This window comes from Carettochelys insculpta, chromosome 19, assembly GCF_033958435.1.
Source record: "Carettochelys insculpta isolate YL-2023 chromosome 19, ASM3395843v1, whole genome shotgun sequence".
NCBI lineage: Eukaryota > Metazoa > Chordata > Testudines > Carettochelyidae > Carettochelys > Carettochelys insculpta.
Window position 1 is genome coordinate 2,701,390 of NC_134155.1, and position 14,493 is coordinate 2,715,882.

At 65.3% G+C, this 14,493-nt stretch overlaps 1 protein-coding gene across 1 annotated transcript in view; it reads left to right on the forward strand.

Moving 5' to 3' along the window:
- The first annotated feature begins 5,639 nt into the window (after positions 1 to 5,639).
- SEZ6 (seizure related 6 homolog) overlaps positions 5,640 to 14,493 on the forward strand; it is a 49,965-nt gene continuing 41,111 nt past the window's right edge. Inside the window, exons 1-2 of the mRNA XM_075014112.1 lie at positions 5,640 to 5,940; positions 8,874 to 9,173. Coding sequence (XP_074870213.1) covers positions 5,640 to 5,940; positions 8,874 to 9,173 — 601 coding nt within the window. The remainder of the gene's footprint in view (positions 5,941 to 8,873; positions 9,174 to 14,493) is intronic.

Sequence of the window (14,493 nt, forward strand, 5' to 3'; positions counted from 1 at the left end):
GCTGGACGTCCTGCCGCATCTTGGAGCCAGGGACACCAGCTGCACGCAGGGCTGCCTACTGGTGAGAGCAATGGGGTGGGAGCCCGAGCCCTGTGGTCCCTGTGAGCTGAGCGCTTGGGCGGCTGCCCAGGGGAGGTTCAGCAGCTGCCTGGCTGACCACCAGAGCGCCCACTGGCAGTGGGTGTTGCTGTGGTGGTACGTGTCTGCACATGGCTCGGTGTGCAGAACAAAGTGCATCCCGCCTGCGGAGGGGAAGGGTTAGAGGGCCCTGTCCCTGAGTGAGCAGGTCTCCCCTCCTGGCTGTGTGCTCCCAGGTGCCCAGCACGGCGGGCGTGGGGCAACGGCTCTCAGGGAGGGGAACTCTGCAGGTCTCGGCGGGCGCAGGGGCTGCGGGCAGGAGGGGCAGAGCCGTGCTGTGCACACACATTGCTGCTGTCCCTCTCTGTCCCGGCTTCCCCAGGCCCTCGCGGACGCTGAGCAGACTCCAGCTGATCCTGGAGGGGTTCGGGTGGGCGGGGGATTGTAGCCGGCCAGGGAGGACAGGCAGCACTGGGCGGGGGATCCCCAGGCGGGTCCGGTTCCCCAGTGCACTGGGCTGAGCCTGTGGGGACACCAGGTCCTGATGGAAACACCTCCCATCCCGCCCAGTCATCACCGGGCCCTGCCCATGTGCCGTGGGCCAGTGCGAGCGGTGATGGGACCCTGCCCGTGTGCTGTGGGGCAGTGTGGGGCGGTGTGGGCAGCAATGGGACCCTGCCCGTGTGCCGTGGGGCAGTGTGGGGCAGTGCGAGCAGCAATGGGACCCTGCCGGTGTGCTGTGGGCCAGTGCAGGTGGCAATGGGACCCTGCCCGTGTGCTGTGGGGCAGTGTGGGGCAGTGCGAGCAGCAATGGGACCCTGCCTGTGTGCTGTGGGCCTGTGCAGGTGGCAATGGGACCCTGCCCGTGTGCCGTGGGGCAGTGTGGGGCGGTGTGGGCAGCAATGGGACCCTGCCCGTGTGCTGTGGGGCAGTGTGGGGCGGTGTGGGCAGCAATGGGACCCTGCCTGTGTGCTGTGGGCCTGTGCAGGTGGCAATGGGACCCTGCCCGTGTGCCGTGGGGCAGTGTGGGGCGGTGCGAGCAGCAATGGGACCCTGCCAGTGTGCTGTGGGGCAGTGTGGGGCGGTGCAGGCAGCAATGGGACCCTGCCCGTGTGCCGTGGGGCAGTGTGGGGCGGTGCAGGCAGCAATGGGACCCTGCCTGTGTGCTGTGGGCCAGTGCAGGCAGTGATGGGACCCTGCCCGTGTGCCATGGGGAGGTGTGGGGCAGTGCAGGCAGCAATGGGACCCTGCCTGTGTGCCGTGGGGCAGTGTGGGGCAGTGTGAGCAGCAATGGGACCCTGCCTGTGTGCTGTGGGCCTGTGCAGGTGGCAATGGGACCCTGCCGGTGTGCTGTGGGCCTGTGCAGGTGGCAATGGGACCCTGCCGGTGTGCCGTGGGGCAGTGTGGGGCGGTGCAGGCAGCAATGGGACCCTGCCCGTGTGCCGTGGGGCAGTGTGGGGCGGTGCAGGCAGCAATGGGACCCTGCCGGTGTGCTGTGGGCCAGTGCAGGCAGTGATGGGACCCTGCCCGTGTGCCATGGGGAGGTGTGGGGCAGTGCAGGCAGCAATGGGACCCTGCCTGTGTGCCGTGGGGCAGTGTGGGGCAGTGTGAGCAGCAATGGGACCCTGCCTGTGTGCTGTGGGCCAGTGCAGGCGGCAATGGGACCCTGCCCGTGTGCCACGGGGCAGTGTGGGGTAGTGTGGGTGGCAATAGAACCCTGCCCATGTGCCGCGGGGTGGTGTGGGGCGGTGATGGGACCCTGCCTGTGTCCCGTGGAGTAGTGTGGGGCAGTGACAGGACCCTGCCCTTGTGCTGTGGGGCAGTGTGGGTGGCGACAGGACCCTGCCCATGTGTTGTGGGGCGGTGTGGGGCAGTGCGGGTGGTGACGCGACCCTGCCTGTGTGCCGTGGTGTGATGGGGTTCGGGGTTCCCCCAAGCTCTGCACCCCGTCCGCAGGCAGGAGTGACTCTCACTCAGCGGGAGAGCAGCGGGTTTATTAGCCGGCAGGACACAGCGTTGTACAGAAAAGTCAGTGCAGCCGGCAGAGACAGCCAGTCCAATCCATGTTGGGGAGAGGAGGCCCCGAGGGGCCCCCAGAGCCAGGGCCTTGCCCCATCCTTGGTCTCTCTCTCTCCCAGCCCAGACTAACTGCTTCCCAACCCCCAGTTCCAATTCAAACCCCTCAGGCTCCACCTCCTCCTTTGTCTGCAGTACAAAGGTGTTACCTGGTCGTCAAGGTTACCCTCAGCAGGAGCCCCACACCCTCTGTGAGCCACTCACATACACAGGTGTCCCCCACTCCATCACACGTGGGGCGGTGTGGGGCAGTGTGGGCGGTGACAGGACCCTGCCTGTGTGCTGTGGGGCAGCGTGGGGCATTGCAGGCAGAGACGGGACCCTGCCCATGTGCTGTGGGGCAGCGTGGGGCATTGTGGGCAGAGACAGGATCCTGCCCGTGTGCTGTGGGGCGGTGTGGGCGGAGACAGGACCCTGCCCATGTGCTGTGGGGCAGTGTGGGGCGGTGTGGGCAGAGACGGGACCCTGCCCGTGTGCTGTGGGGCAGTGTGGGGTAGTGTGGGTGGAGATGGGACCCTGCCCGTGTGCTGTGGGGCAGTGTGGGGCGGTGTGGGCAGAGACGGGACCCTGCCCGTGTGCTGTGGGGCAGTGTGGGGTAGTGTGGGTGGAGATGGGACCCTGCCCGTGTGCTGTGGGGCAGCGTGGGGCATTGTGGGCAGAGACAGGATCCTGCCCGTGTGCTGTGGGGCGGTGTGGGCAGAGACAGGACCCTGCCCATGTGCTGTGGGGCAGTGTGGGGCGGTGTGGGCAGAGACGGGACCCTGCCCGTGTGCTGTGGGGCAGTGTGGGGTAGTGCGGGCAGAGACAGGACCCTGCCCATGTGCTGTGGGGCAGTGTGGGGCATTGCGGGCAGAGACAGGACCCTGCCCATGTGCTGTGGGGCAGCGTGGGGCATTGCGGGCAGAGACGGGACCCTGCCCCAGCTGCGCCGAGAGCGAGCGCTCAGGTGCAGGATCCAATAACCCTCCTGCATGCTGAGCGCCAGGCACCCGCGGGAGGGAGACCCCCATGCGAAGGGGGGTGGAAGACCCTGGCAGCTGCTGATGGGGGGCGGTGCTGCCCCTCTCGGTGTGCCAGCTGCACACAGCGCAGGTGCCAGCTGGCACCACCAGCCCAGCTGAGGGGCAGCAAGCGGCGGCAGAGGACAAGGGCCCAGCACTGGCTTTAGGTGACTCCCCTCTTGCTTGGGGTCCCGCGGTCAGGCCCCCTCCCTGGTTGGCGGATGGGGCGCTGAGCTGCCCCCGAGCTGGGGGCACAGGTGGGCTCCAGGCTAGCTGCCTCCAGAGACCCCCTGCAGCATCTGGCCCTGTGGATGAGCTGCCTTGGCGACCTGCTCCAATGCCAGCCTGGCAGCCCATGAGCAGGGCCGCAGCTGGCGCCTGGCTGGGCCTCGCCTCGTGGGCTGGGTGCCAGAGCTCTGCCCGCCCCAGGCTGCGCTCCAGCATCCAGCCCTGCTCTGGGGGGCAGGCGAGCGCCAGGCTGGGCACCCAGGAACACAGCCAGCGCGTGACCCATCGCGCCTCCCCAGAGCTCCCCTCTGCCAGCCTCACCTGCTGGGCCAGGCTGCCGTGGGCAGGGGTTGGCCCGCCAGAGGCTGCACAGGGCTGGGGCCTGTCCCTGGCACGTGCCTGTGGTTGACCCATTCCAGGTGCTAGTGGGGGGGTCTGGGAGCCACGGACCTCGCCGGCGGGTCCCTCTGCGGGGAGCCGGGAGGTGGCCAAGCGTCCAGTGCCGGCTGCGGGCTGCCTCGGGAGCAGGGCCCGGGGAGCCCAGTGCCCGTCCCTGCTTGACAGGCTGGGATCGGTGGTGGGACGGAGGCTCCCCGCCCCTCCCGCCGGCCCAGCCCAGCGGAGAGCGGGACCCAGGGCCTTTGCCCCCGCGCTCTGCCCAGCCACGGCAGCGGGAGCCGGTGCCCCCGTCGTGCTCGGCCCGGCGGCTCCAGCTCCGCCAGCCGGGGCAGAAAGCGCCTCTTGCGCCTGCAGCCAGGCCGGGGGCGCCGCTCGCCGCAGGAGCGCAGCCAGCAGTCAGCCCCTGTGCGCCAGAGCGGGTGCCCGGTGGAAGGGACCAGAGGGGCCCGGCCTGGCCTGGCTGCCCGCGCAGGGAGGTGCCGCGGGGCGCGGGCCTGGCGCCCGGGAGGTTGGCCTGGGAGCCCGGCTGCCAACTCAGCGGTTCGGAGCCCCGGCCTCGGGCGCGTCTCGGTGGCCGTGTCTGAGCTCCCGGCCGCGCTGCTGGGCAAAGCCGCTCCCCGCTCTGCGCGCCGGCAGGGCCGTGCTCAGGAGTGCGGGGTCCCCGCCGGCGGGCTCCGCTTGGCCTCCTGTGGTTCGCCGGCCCCTGCGTGGCTGGGCGCCGCTTCCGGGACAGACGCTCTGATGCGCTGAGCTGCCCTGGCCTGCGCAGCCGGAACAGCGGAGACCCTGCGCCGCCCGGGCCGGGCCTCTGCCGGCGCCTTCCCCCAGTGCTCCCGGCAAGCGGGGCTCGGGCGGCCGCCCGGCTGCTTAAGAGAGCGGTATCCCCCCACTGGCTCCACTGCTCCAGCGCCTCTGGGGCCAGCGCGGGCCGTTGGCTGTGCCCGGGGCTGCGGGAGGGAGCCGGGCGCCGCTTTTCCGGCTGCGGCTGGAGCGCGCAAGTTCTGCAGACGCCCCCGGGCCGGGGCTGGCCGCTGGCACCCGGCGGGGCTGCGGGAGGCCGGGCAGCCGCTCGCCCTGCAGCCACCCGCGGGCTCCATTGGAGCTGCGCCCTTTACAGCCAGTCAGCCCCCGGCTGCCGCGCCCGCCAGAGCGCAGCGGGTTTGGCCACCGCAAGCCGGGCCGGCTCCCGGCGGAAGCAGCAGCCGACGCGCCACTCAGCATCCCGCGGCTCGGGAGATCGCCCTGCACACGCCGGAGCTGCGGCGGGAGAGCGGGGCGTCGGGCTGGGCTGGGCTGGGCTGGGCTGGGGACGCGGCTGCTGCGGGCGTGGCACTGGGGAGGGGAGGGACATGGGCCTCGCCGGTGACGCTGCCGGCCCGCCAGCCCCTCTGCCCAGGTGGGACGAAGCCACAGGCCTCTCCCGTCCCCCGGGGCCCTCGGGCAGCAACTCACCCGCCGCTGCCCCCGGCCTGCTGCCCGCAGCGCAGTTTGCGTGGGGAGGCGACGGCTGCGGCGCGCCCCACGCGGCTGCGGGAGCATCTGCCCCCCCAGTGCCCGCGTCCTGGGCCCGCCCAGGCTGCGCTGGCGGCTGTGAGCTAAGCCGGCCCGGGGGTGTGACTGGGGCCGGGCACTGCGGCCCCCGGGCTCCGATGCAGCGGCCGTTCCTGGCAGCCTGAGGCCCCTGGAGCCTAGGCCGGCGCCCCGCCCGGCTGCCCGGCTGCTGGGACTCGCTCCCCACCCCCCGGCGCAGGCAGGGCAGCCCCAGCGAAGCGCTCCATCGCCGCTGCGCCCCTCGGCGCCGCTCTGTCCCCGCCTGAGGCTCCGGGGCGGCGCCGTGTGACACGCGCCGGCGGGTAAATGACGCTGCGATCCAAGGAGAGCCGCGAGGTGCGCAAGGTCAGGCGCTTCCCCACGCGCGCCGGCAGGAATATTAAAGCGCCCGACCCCGGGAGCCCGGCGCGGCACGCACCGCCCGGCCGGCCCCGCGAGCCCCGGGCTGGGCATGCAGAGCCAGCGGGGCCCAGCCCAGCGCCGGGGACTGCGTGCGGGGAGCTGCTGGGGCGTCTGGCCCGCGGGGCGGGTTCCCCAGTGGCAGAGCCGGGCGCCCCCGGAGCACCCGCGCTGGGGAGCAGAGTTCCCGCTGCTCCTCCCCCTCCGCGTGCGGAATAAAGTTTGTTCTGCGCCCCGAGGCGCGGGCGGCTGTGCACCACCGCCAGGGACAGACAAGCGGCCGGCGGCGGGCGCTCGGCTAACCAGCCGAGAGGTCCCTGCCTCTCCTGGGCGGCGGCCCCAGTGCTCAGGCCCCAGGAGCGCCCATGGCACTGCCTGGCCCTACTGCGGGTGACATGGCCCGGCGGGGAAGCGGCGGCCGCAGCACGGCTCGGGGGCTGACCCCAGACTGCGGGGCCCAGCACCGGCCCCTCGGGCGCTCCGCCTCTCCAAAGCCCGGGTCCTGGCCTGCACCGCGCTCCTGAGCCGGCTGGGCTGGAGGCCTCCTGGCTGTGCCCGCCGCATGTGGCCGATCGCCGGGCTGGGCTGCCCGGGCTTTGTGCAGCCAGTCCCGCGGTCCCCGGAGCGGCCAGCGCCCGGAGAGAGCTGGGCGGAGGGCCCGGCGGCAGAGTGTATCTGGGAACCCAGCCTGTGCGCCCGCCTGTAGCCGGCTCCCTGCCCCACCGGCCGCGGGCTCTGGGCCGCCCGTTCTGCGTGGCTGGGGCCGGGCCAGCGGGGTCGTTTCATTCATTGTGACCTTCCCGGGGCCCAAGTCCCTGCCCGACCCAGCAGGCGGCACAGGGGTGGGAGCTGGCAGCTCTGTGGGCCTGAGGTCCCAGCTGCCCGTGCCCCGCTCACGACACGCACCAGGCCCCCATCCTCCCGCCCCCTTTGCTCCCCTCTCCGCCTGGGCCCCGGGCAGAGGCTGGGTGCAGGAGGGGCAGCTCTGAGGGGTAGGGTGAGGGCGCCCCATTGAGGTGCCTGGCCTGGGTCCTCGGCGTGCTCTGCAGGGGCCGGTGCATCCTGGCCGGGGCCGGTTGCAGGGGCCGGGGGCTCTGCTCCGCAATGCTTTGGGCGGCCCCCGCTGTGCTGCAGGGACCTGGTTTGTCGGCCGACCCCCGGCGGGCCGCTCGCTCGCTCGTTGCCCATGGCCCTGGCAGCCCGTGGCCGGCCCCCTGCGCGGACGGCGGCTGGCCAGGGCTGGAGGGATGGCCTAGGGCGGCGGGCGTGAGCCCCCCCGGAGCTCGTGGGCGAGGCCCCGGGCCGTGGCACTGCAGCCAGCTCTGGGGCGCAGCAGGGCGGCGCCCGGCGGCGGAGGAGGACAGACCCGCGGGCAGCCTCCCCCCTTCGCCCGGCGCGGCGCGGCACGGAGCGGATCGATCGCCCGCGCTGCCCGCGGCTGTTTGTTTATTTCGACACTCGACGCTATTGATTGTGCCGGGAACCCCCCCGCCGGCCCCGCCCGGCGCCGCTCCCCTGCGGGCCTCTCCTGCCCTGGCCCTGGCCTGGCCCTGCCCGGCAGCGGGGAGCCCGGCGCCTGCTTCCGGGGACCCTGCGCCGATCGGCCTGACGCACGAGAGGGCCCAGGCCCCGGGCCAGAGCTCAGCCGACCGGGCGCCTCCCTCCTGCCTGGCCCGGGGCAGCGAGGAGGGGGCGGGGGCCGGGGCCGGGGCTGCCTCGTGCTCAGCGACCTGGACCGGGCCCCCTGACTCCCTGCGCCCCGGGACCTGCGGGAGCAAATCCCCCCTTTGCCTTGGGTCCTAACCCGCGGGGCGGGGCGGGGCGGATGAACGTGGGGTGACCCCGTCCAGCTGACCCCTCCCACGCGCACCCCGTCTCTGCCGCCCTGGCCCTGGCTGTGCCGGGGCGCTCCGAGCCCCTGTGGCTCCGGGCCCTGCTCCCTCGGCCCGCTGCCCTGCGTGGCTGAGGCTGCTGCGCCCCGGGGGGGGGGCCCCAGCCCCCCGCAGCACCCAGCAGCCCCGTCGGGCGGGCGGTGGTCAGAAGGTGGTTCGTGCTCTGGCGCCCCGGCCAGCTCCGGGTGCAACGGGCACAAGCCCTCGGCCGGGCTCTGGTGAGGAGCAGGGCGCCCACCCAGGGGCAAAGCAGGAGAGCGCAGCTCCCTCCCCCGCGCTGCTGGCTGTGTCCGCCGGGGGCTGGCGGCCTGGGGGGAGGGGAGCAGGACTCCTGGGTTCTATCTGCAGTGAGTGGATCGGGGGTGGGGAAGGAGCAGGACTCCTGGGTTCCCTCCCACCGACTGGCTGTGTGAGAGCGGCCAAAGGCCCTTCCTTGCGCCCCTTTGGCGCCCTGGGATCCCCGGCCGGGCGTGTGGGGTCATTCTGTGCGCAGCTTTGTCCCGGAGCCATTGGCAGGGCTACACCGGCCCAGCCAGGCCGGCCCTGGGCACAGCACTCCCCGGGCACCTCACCTAGCTGTGGGGCTGGACTCCAGGACCTCCAGACTGCGGGGTGCAGGTGTGACTATAAGCCGAGAGGACTCATGGGGTCAGACACGCCACCGGCCGGGGGGGGCTTTAGCCCAGCCCCCAGCTGCTGGCTGCGGCCCCCTAACGTGCAGGGACCTGGCGCTGGCATCACCCCTGCACCCAGTTCTCTCCTTGCAGACTGGTGGACCCCAGGGCAGAGACCAGGCCGCTGCTCTGGGCTGGGGCTGGGGCTGGGAGCCAGCCTGTGCCCGTGGGGGGGGCAGGGGGTACCACCACCACCTGCCGGGTGGGAAGTGGGGGCTTCTCGCTGGGCTGCGGGGGAGGGTTGGTGACCCCCGCCGGGGGCAGCGGGTGCCGAGCAGTGCACTGCCACCCAGTGGCTCCTGCTCCATTGCCCAGTTTGCTGTTAACCCACAGAGCGGCTGCCTGCGTCCCACCCCCCACGCGTGCCCCCAGCCTCCCGCCGGGCCCCGGGCCTCTGCCAGCCGGCGCTGAGGAGGTCGCAGGGGTCGCGGAGTGAATCTCTGCTGCTGGGGTGTTATTAGCATTTCCATTTATTTACACGATTTGCTGGGGCACAAAACACCCATTGAGAAGCTACATCTCATTATCGGAGCCATCCGGCGAGCAGCGGGAGCAGAGTTATCACCGCCGTTCAGAGCAGCGCAGAGAAAATAACCCACGCTCGGAGAGCCGAGCCGAGCCGGGAGCAGGGGGCGGGGCGGAGTCCCAGTGCCTGCGCTGCCTGGACAGCACCGGGGGCCCTTCTGCCAGCCTGGCCCTCTTTGGCGTGGCTCTGGGCAGCCTGCGGACTCCGAGGCCACGGGGGCGGGGGCAGGAGCCCCCCATTGTTCCCAGGCGTGTGGGGAATACATGTTGTGGCGTGCGCCATGGCGCGCACAGGCGCGCACCACCCCCGCTGCTGGCGGTGGCTGCACTGTTCTCTGGGCCCGGCGCAGGTGAGTTCCCAGGCGCCTTTGCAGGGGGCTGAGGCGGGCTGTCTGCACCAATGCCCCACCTGGCCAGAGGCGGGGGGTCTGGTCCCCCTCGAAACCACCTGCGGCAGCAGCAGCCGATGAGCCGGCGCCGGGCCGGGGCTGGAGCGCGAATCCCCTGGTAAAACCTACCCGGGGTTCTGGCGCCCTCCGGATAAACTCATTAACTTTTATGGGATAAGAACATAAGAACATAAGAACATAAGAATGGCCATACTGGGTCAGACCAAAGGTCCATCAAGCCCAGCATCCCATCTGCCGACGGTGGCCAATGCCAGGCGCCCCAGAGAAGGAGAACAGAAGACAAGTGATTTATCTCCTGCCATCCATCTCCTGCCCTTGTTATGAAGGCTAGGGCACCATACTTTATCCCTGGCTAATAGCCATTTATGGACCTGACCTGCAAAAATTTATCAAGCTCTTTTTTAAACCCTAATAGAGTCCTGGCCTTCACAGCCGCCTCGGGCAAGGAGTTCCACAGGTTGACTGTGCGCTGTGTGAAGAAAAATTTCCTTTTATTAGTTTTGAACCCACTACCCATCAATTTCATTTGGTGTCCCCTAGTTCTTGTATTATGGGAAAAGGTAAATAATTTTTCTATATTCACTTTCTCCACACCATTCATGATTTTATATACCTCTATCATATCGCCCCTCAATCGCCTCTTTTCCAAACTGAAAAGTCCCAGTCTCTCTAGCCTCTCCCCATATGGGACCCTTTCCAAGCCCCTAATCATCTTAGTCGCCCTTTTCTGAACCTTTTCTAATGCCAATATATCTTTTTTGAGGTGAGGAGACCACATCTGCACGCAGTACTCGAGATGTGGGCGTACCATAGTTTTATATAGGGGAAGTATGATATCTTTTGTCTTATTATCGATCCCTTTTTTAATAATTCCTAACATCCTATTTGCCTTACTAACTGCCGCTGCACACTGCGTGGATGTCTTCAGAGAACTATCCACTATAACTCCAAGATCCCTTTCCTGATCTGTCGTAGCTAAATTTGACCCCATCATGTAGTACGTGTAATTTGGGTTATTTTTTCCAACATGCATTACCTTACACTTACCCACATTAAATTTCATTTGCCATTTTGCTGCCCAATCACTCAGTTTGCTGAGATCTTTTTGTAGTTCTTCACAATCCCTTTTGGTTTTGACTGTCCTGAACAACTTGGTGTCATCTGCAAACTTTGCCACCTCACTGCTTACCTCATTTTCCAGATCATTGATGAACAAGTTGAACAGGATCGGTCCCAGGACTGAGCCCTGGGGAACACCACTAGTTACCCCCCTCCATTGTGAAAATTTACCATTTATTCCCACCCTTTGTTTTCTGTCTTTTAACCAATTCCCGATCCATGAAAGGACCTTTCCTCCTATCCCATGACCACCTAATTTACATAAAAGCCTTTGGTGTGGGACCGTGTCAAAGGCTTTCTGGAAATCTAGGTATATTATGTCCACTGGGTGCCCCTTGTCCGCATGTTTATTAACCCCTTCAAAGAATTCTAATAGATTAGACAGACACGACTTCCCTCTGCAGAAACCATGCTGACTTTTGCCCAACAATTCGTGCTCTTCTATGTGCCTTGCAATTTTACTCTTTACTAGTGTTTCTACTAATTTGCCTGGTACTGATGTTAAACTTATCGGTCTATAATTGCCAGGATCTCCTCTAGAGCCTTTTTTAAATATTGGTGTTATATTGGCCGTCTTCCAGTCATTTGGTACCGAAGCGGATTTAAAGGATAGGTTACAAACCACTGTTAATAACTCCGCAATTTCACATTTGAGTTCTTTCAGAACCCTTGGGTGAATGCCATCTGGTCCTGGGGACTTGTTACTATTCAGCTTATCAATTAATTCCAAAACCTCCTCTAATGTCACTTCAATCTGAGTGAGTTCCTCAGATTTGTCGCCTAAAAAGGCTGGCTCAGATTTAGGAACCTCTGTAACATCTTCAGCCGTGAAGACTGAAGCAAAGAAATCATTTAATCGCTCCGCAATGGCACTGTCTTCCTTGATCGCTCCTTTTATATCTTTATCATCCAAGGGCCCCACTGCTTTTTTAGCAGGCTTCCTGCTTCTAATGTATTTAAAAAACATTTTACTATTGTTTTTTGAATTTTTGGCTAGCTGTTCCTCAAACTCTTTTTTGGCTTTTCTTACTACATTATGACAGTTAATTTGGGAGTGTTTATGTTCCTTTCTATTTTCCTCACTAGGATTTGACTTCCACTTTTTAAAAGCTGCCCTTTTCTCTCTCACTGCCTTTTTAACATGGCTGTTTAGCCATGGTGGTTCTTTGTTAGGTCTCTTACTGTGTTTTTTTATTTGGGGTATACATTTAAGTTGGGCCTCTAGTATGGTGTCTTTAAACAGTTTCCATGCAGCTTCCAGGGATTTTAGTTTAATTACTCTACCTTTTAGTTTCTGTTTAACTAGCTTCCTCATTTTAGTGTAATTCCCCTTTTTGAAATTAAATGCCAGAGTGTTTGACCGCTGCGGTGTTCTTCCCAACACAGGAATATTAAAAGTTATTATATTGTGGTCACTATTTCCAAGCGGTCCAGTAACAGTTACCTCTTGGACCAGATCCTGCGTTCCAGTCAAGACTAGATCGAGAATCGACTCTCCCCTTGTGGGTTCCTGTACTAGCTGCTCCAAGAAGCAGTCATTTAAGGCATCAAGAAATTTAATCTCTGAATCCCGTCCTGAGGTGACATGCACCCAATCAATATGGGGATAATTGAAATCTCCTATTATTACTGTGTTTTTTATTTTGATAGCCTCTCTAATCTCCCTCATCATTTCAGCATCACTATCACTGTCCTGGTTAGGTGGTCGGTAATATATTCCTAATGCCATATTCATATTAGAGGAATGAATTGTTATCCATAATGATTCTATGGAACATTTTGATTCCTTTAGGATTTTTACTTCATTTGATTCTATATTATCCTTCACATATAGTACCACTCCGCCACCCGCACGACCTGTTCTGTCTTTCCGATATAATTTATATCCCGGTATGATAGTGTCCCACTGATTGTCCTCATTCCACCATGTTTCTGAGATGCCTATTATGTCAACTTCCTCCTTTGATATGAGGTACTCCAGTTCACCCATCTTATTAGACAGACTCCTAGCATTAGTGTAAAAGCATGTTAGAAAACTACCACTATTTATATGTCCGCCTTTCACAGACGTGGTGGATTTTTTTATGCACGATTGTTTCACATCTGATCTTGCCCATATATTATTTCCCACGTTCCCTATCTGACTAACTTCTAGGGAATCCCTGTCTATGGAGCCTCGTGTAAGAGAAGTCTCCGTCCGATCCAGGTGCTCCCCCGCACCAATCGGCTTTCCCCCACCTCTTAGTTTAAAAACTGCTCTGAGAAACGGATGAGAAACGGATCCTATTTCTGATGAGAAACGGATCCTATTAACAAATAATTCCCCGCGTGCCGGGCGCGCGTTAACCTCTTAGCGCTTGTGCCGCGCAGCGGCTTCCTCCCCGCAAGGCTCCTCCAGGGGGCGCCGGCCTCGGAGGCTCCCTCCAGCTGCTCCGCAGCTCTGCCCCACATGCGCCTGGTGTGGGGGGAGGGGAAGCCCTGGCGCTCTCACGTGGGTTACCTGTAAAGTAGAAAGGGGCCTTCAGCCCAGCTCACCCTCCTGGGGAGCCGGCATCTCCCGCCAGCCCGGGGGCAGAGGGGTACCTGGGCCCCTGCCCTGGGGACGAAGCCTGGCTGCGATGTTGGGGCTGGGCTGCAGGTCGGGGGTGAGGGGCACGCGCCGGCCTGGGAGCTGTGGGCAGGGGAAGGGGCACTGGTAGAGCGCGGGGGTGGGGCAGCCCCCAGGGCCCCGTTCAGAGGGACTCAGTGAGGGCAGCGACACCTCTCCCAAGTGCCTTGCAAGGGGCCTTGGCCTGGTGATTACCCCGGAAGGGCCCTGCCACAGCCCGCTGCCCGCCAGGCGCTGAGCCCGGCTGGCACCGCACCGGCTCGGCCCACGCCGCCTAGCTGAGCGCCTGCGCCCCCCGCTGAGCGGGCTGCAGCCGGCCGCGCGGAGGGGCGGGCCGGGGTGAAGGCCGCGGTGGTTCCCCGCCATGTGGCCATCCCGCCGGCTCCGAGCACCAGCACCAGCGCCTGCCCCGCTGCACGCAGGTGGTCGTACCCTCCCCCGCGCTGTGCCCACGGCCCGGCCCGGGCGCGGGGCCTTCGCCGGCTTGCCAAGGGGCGGGGCGGGCAGCCCAGCGCGGTTGCGACACCCCCCGCCCCCCCGGGAAACGCTCGTCCCATTGGGTTCCCCGCGGCCCGCTCGGCGGTTTGTGTCGGCCCGAGCATAAGTCCAGCGTGGGCGCTGGTGCCACTAGTGAGCGCCCGGGGGGGGCGTTCTGGGAGCGCCGCCCCTCACCCTGGCGGCGGGGCGGGGGCGGCTCTTACGGCGACGGGAGCCCGCCAGGGAGGCGCGTTCAGTGGCTCACGGGGGCTGCTGAGAGCCGGTTCTCACGTGCTCTGAACGCTGCAGACGGCGGGTGGTTGCGCCGCTCGGGGGTAAGGCGGGGAGGGCGGCTCACCCCGCTGCGGCCTCCTGCCCCCTGCCCGCCCGCAGCCGGAGCGGCGCTGCCCCCTCCAGCCCAGCGGCTCGAGTCGGGGCTGGGGAGCCCTGGGCGGGCGCTTGGGAGTAGAGCGCGTTCCCGGCTGCCCGGCGTGGGGGTCCCTGGGCCCTGCCCCCATCCCCCGGGTGTGGGGCGGAAGGTTGTTAGTCTGCAGGGGCGGAGGTGTCAGTTCAGCGGCCACAGACAGTCCCATCCATCCTGGGGAGAGGAGGCCCTGAGAGGGCCCCCAGCCTGGGCCTTGGCCCCCCTTTGTCCCTCTCCCCCAGCCCAGGCCCCTCCTGTCCCCTTGGCCTGTTTCCCAGGGTTAGCGGGGGGGGGGGGAGGGAAGCTCCAGGGTTCTGGACGTGACGTTCTGCACTGACGCCAGGGCCGATGCCCAGGGGGCAGGGACCCCTTTTGCGGGCAGGAGAACAAAGGCAGAGGAGGGGTGTGGGGCCAGTCAGCTGGGCAGGGGAGGGAGGCTGGGGCGGTTTGGGGCAGGGCCCTTGGCTCTGAGCCCCACTCCCCAGGATGGATGGTGCTGATGGCAGCTGGTTCCTGGGGTAACCAGTCTGTTCCTGTGGCCCAGGCAGCAGGAGCTTGGCTCTCAGCTCCCCCCTACCCCAGGGAGGCCCCGAGTGATGCTCCTGAGGGCTCCCCACAGTTAGCTCTCCTGG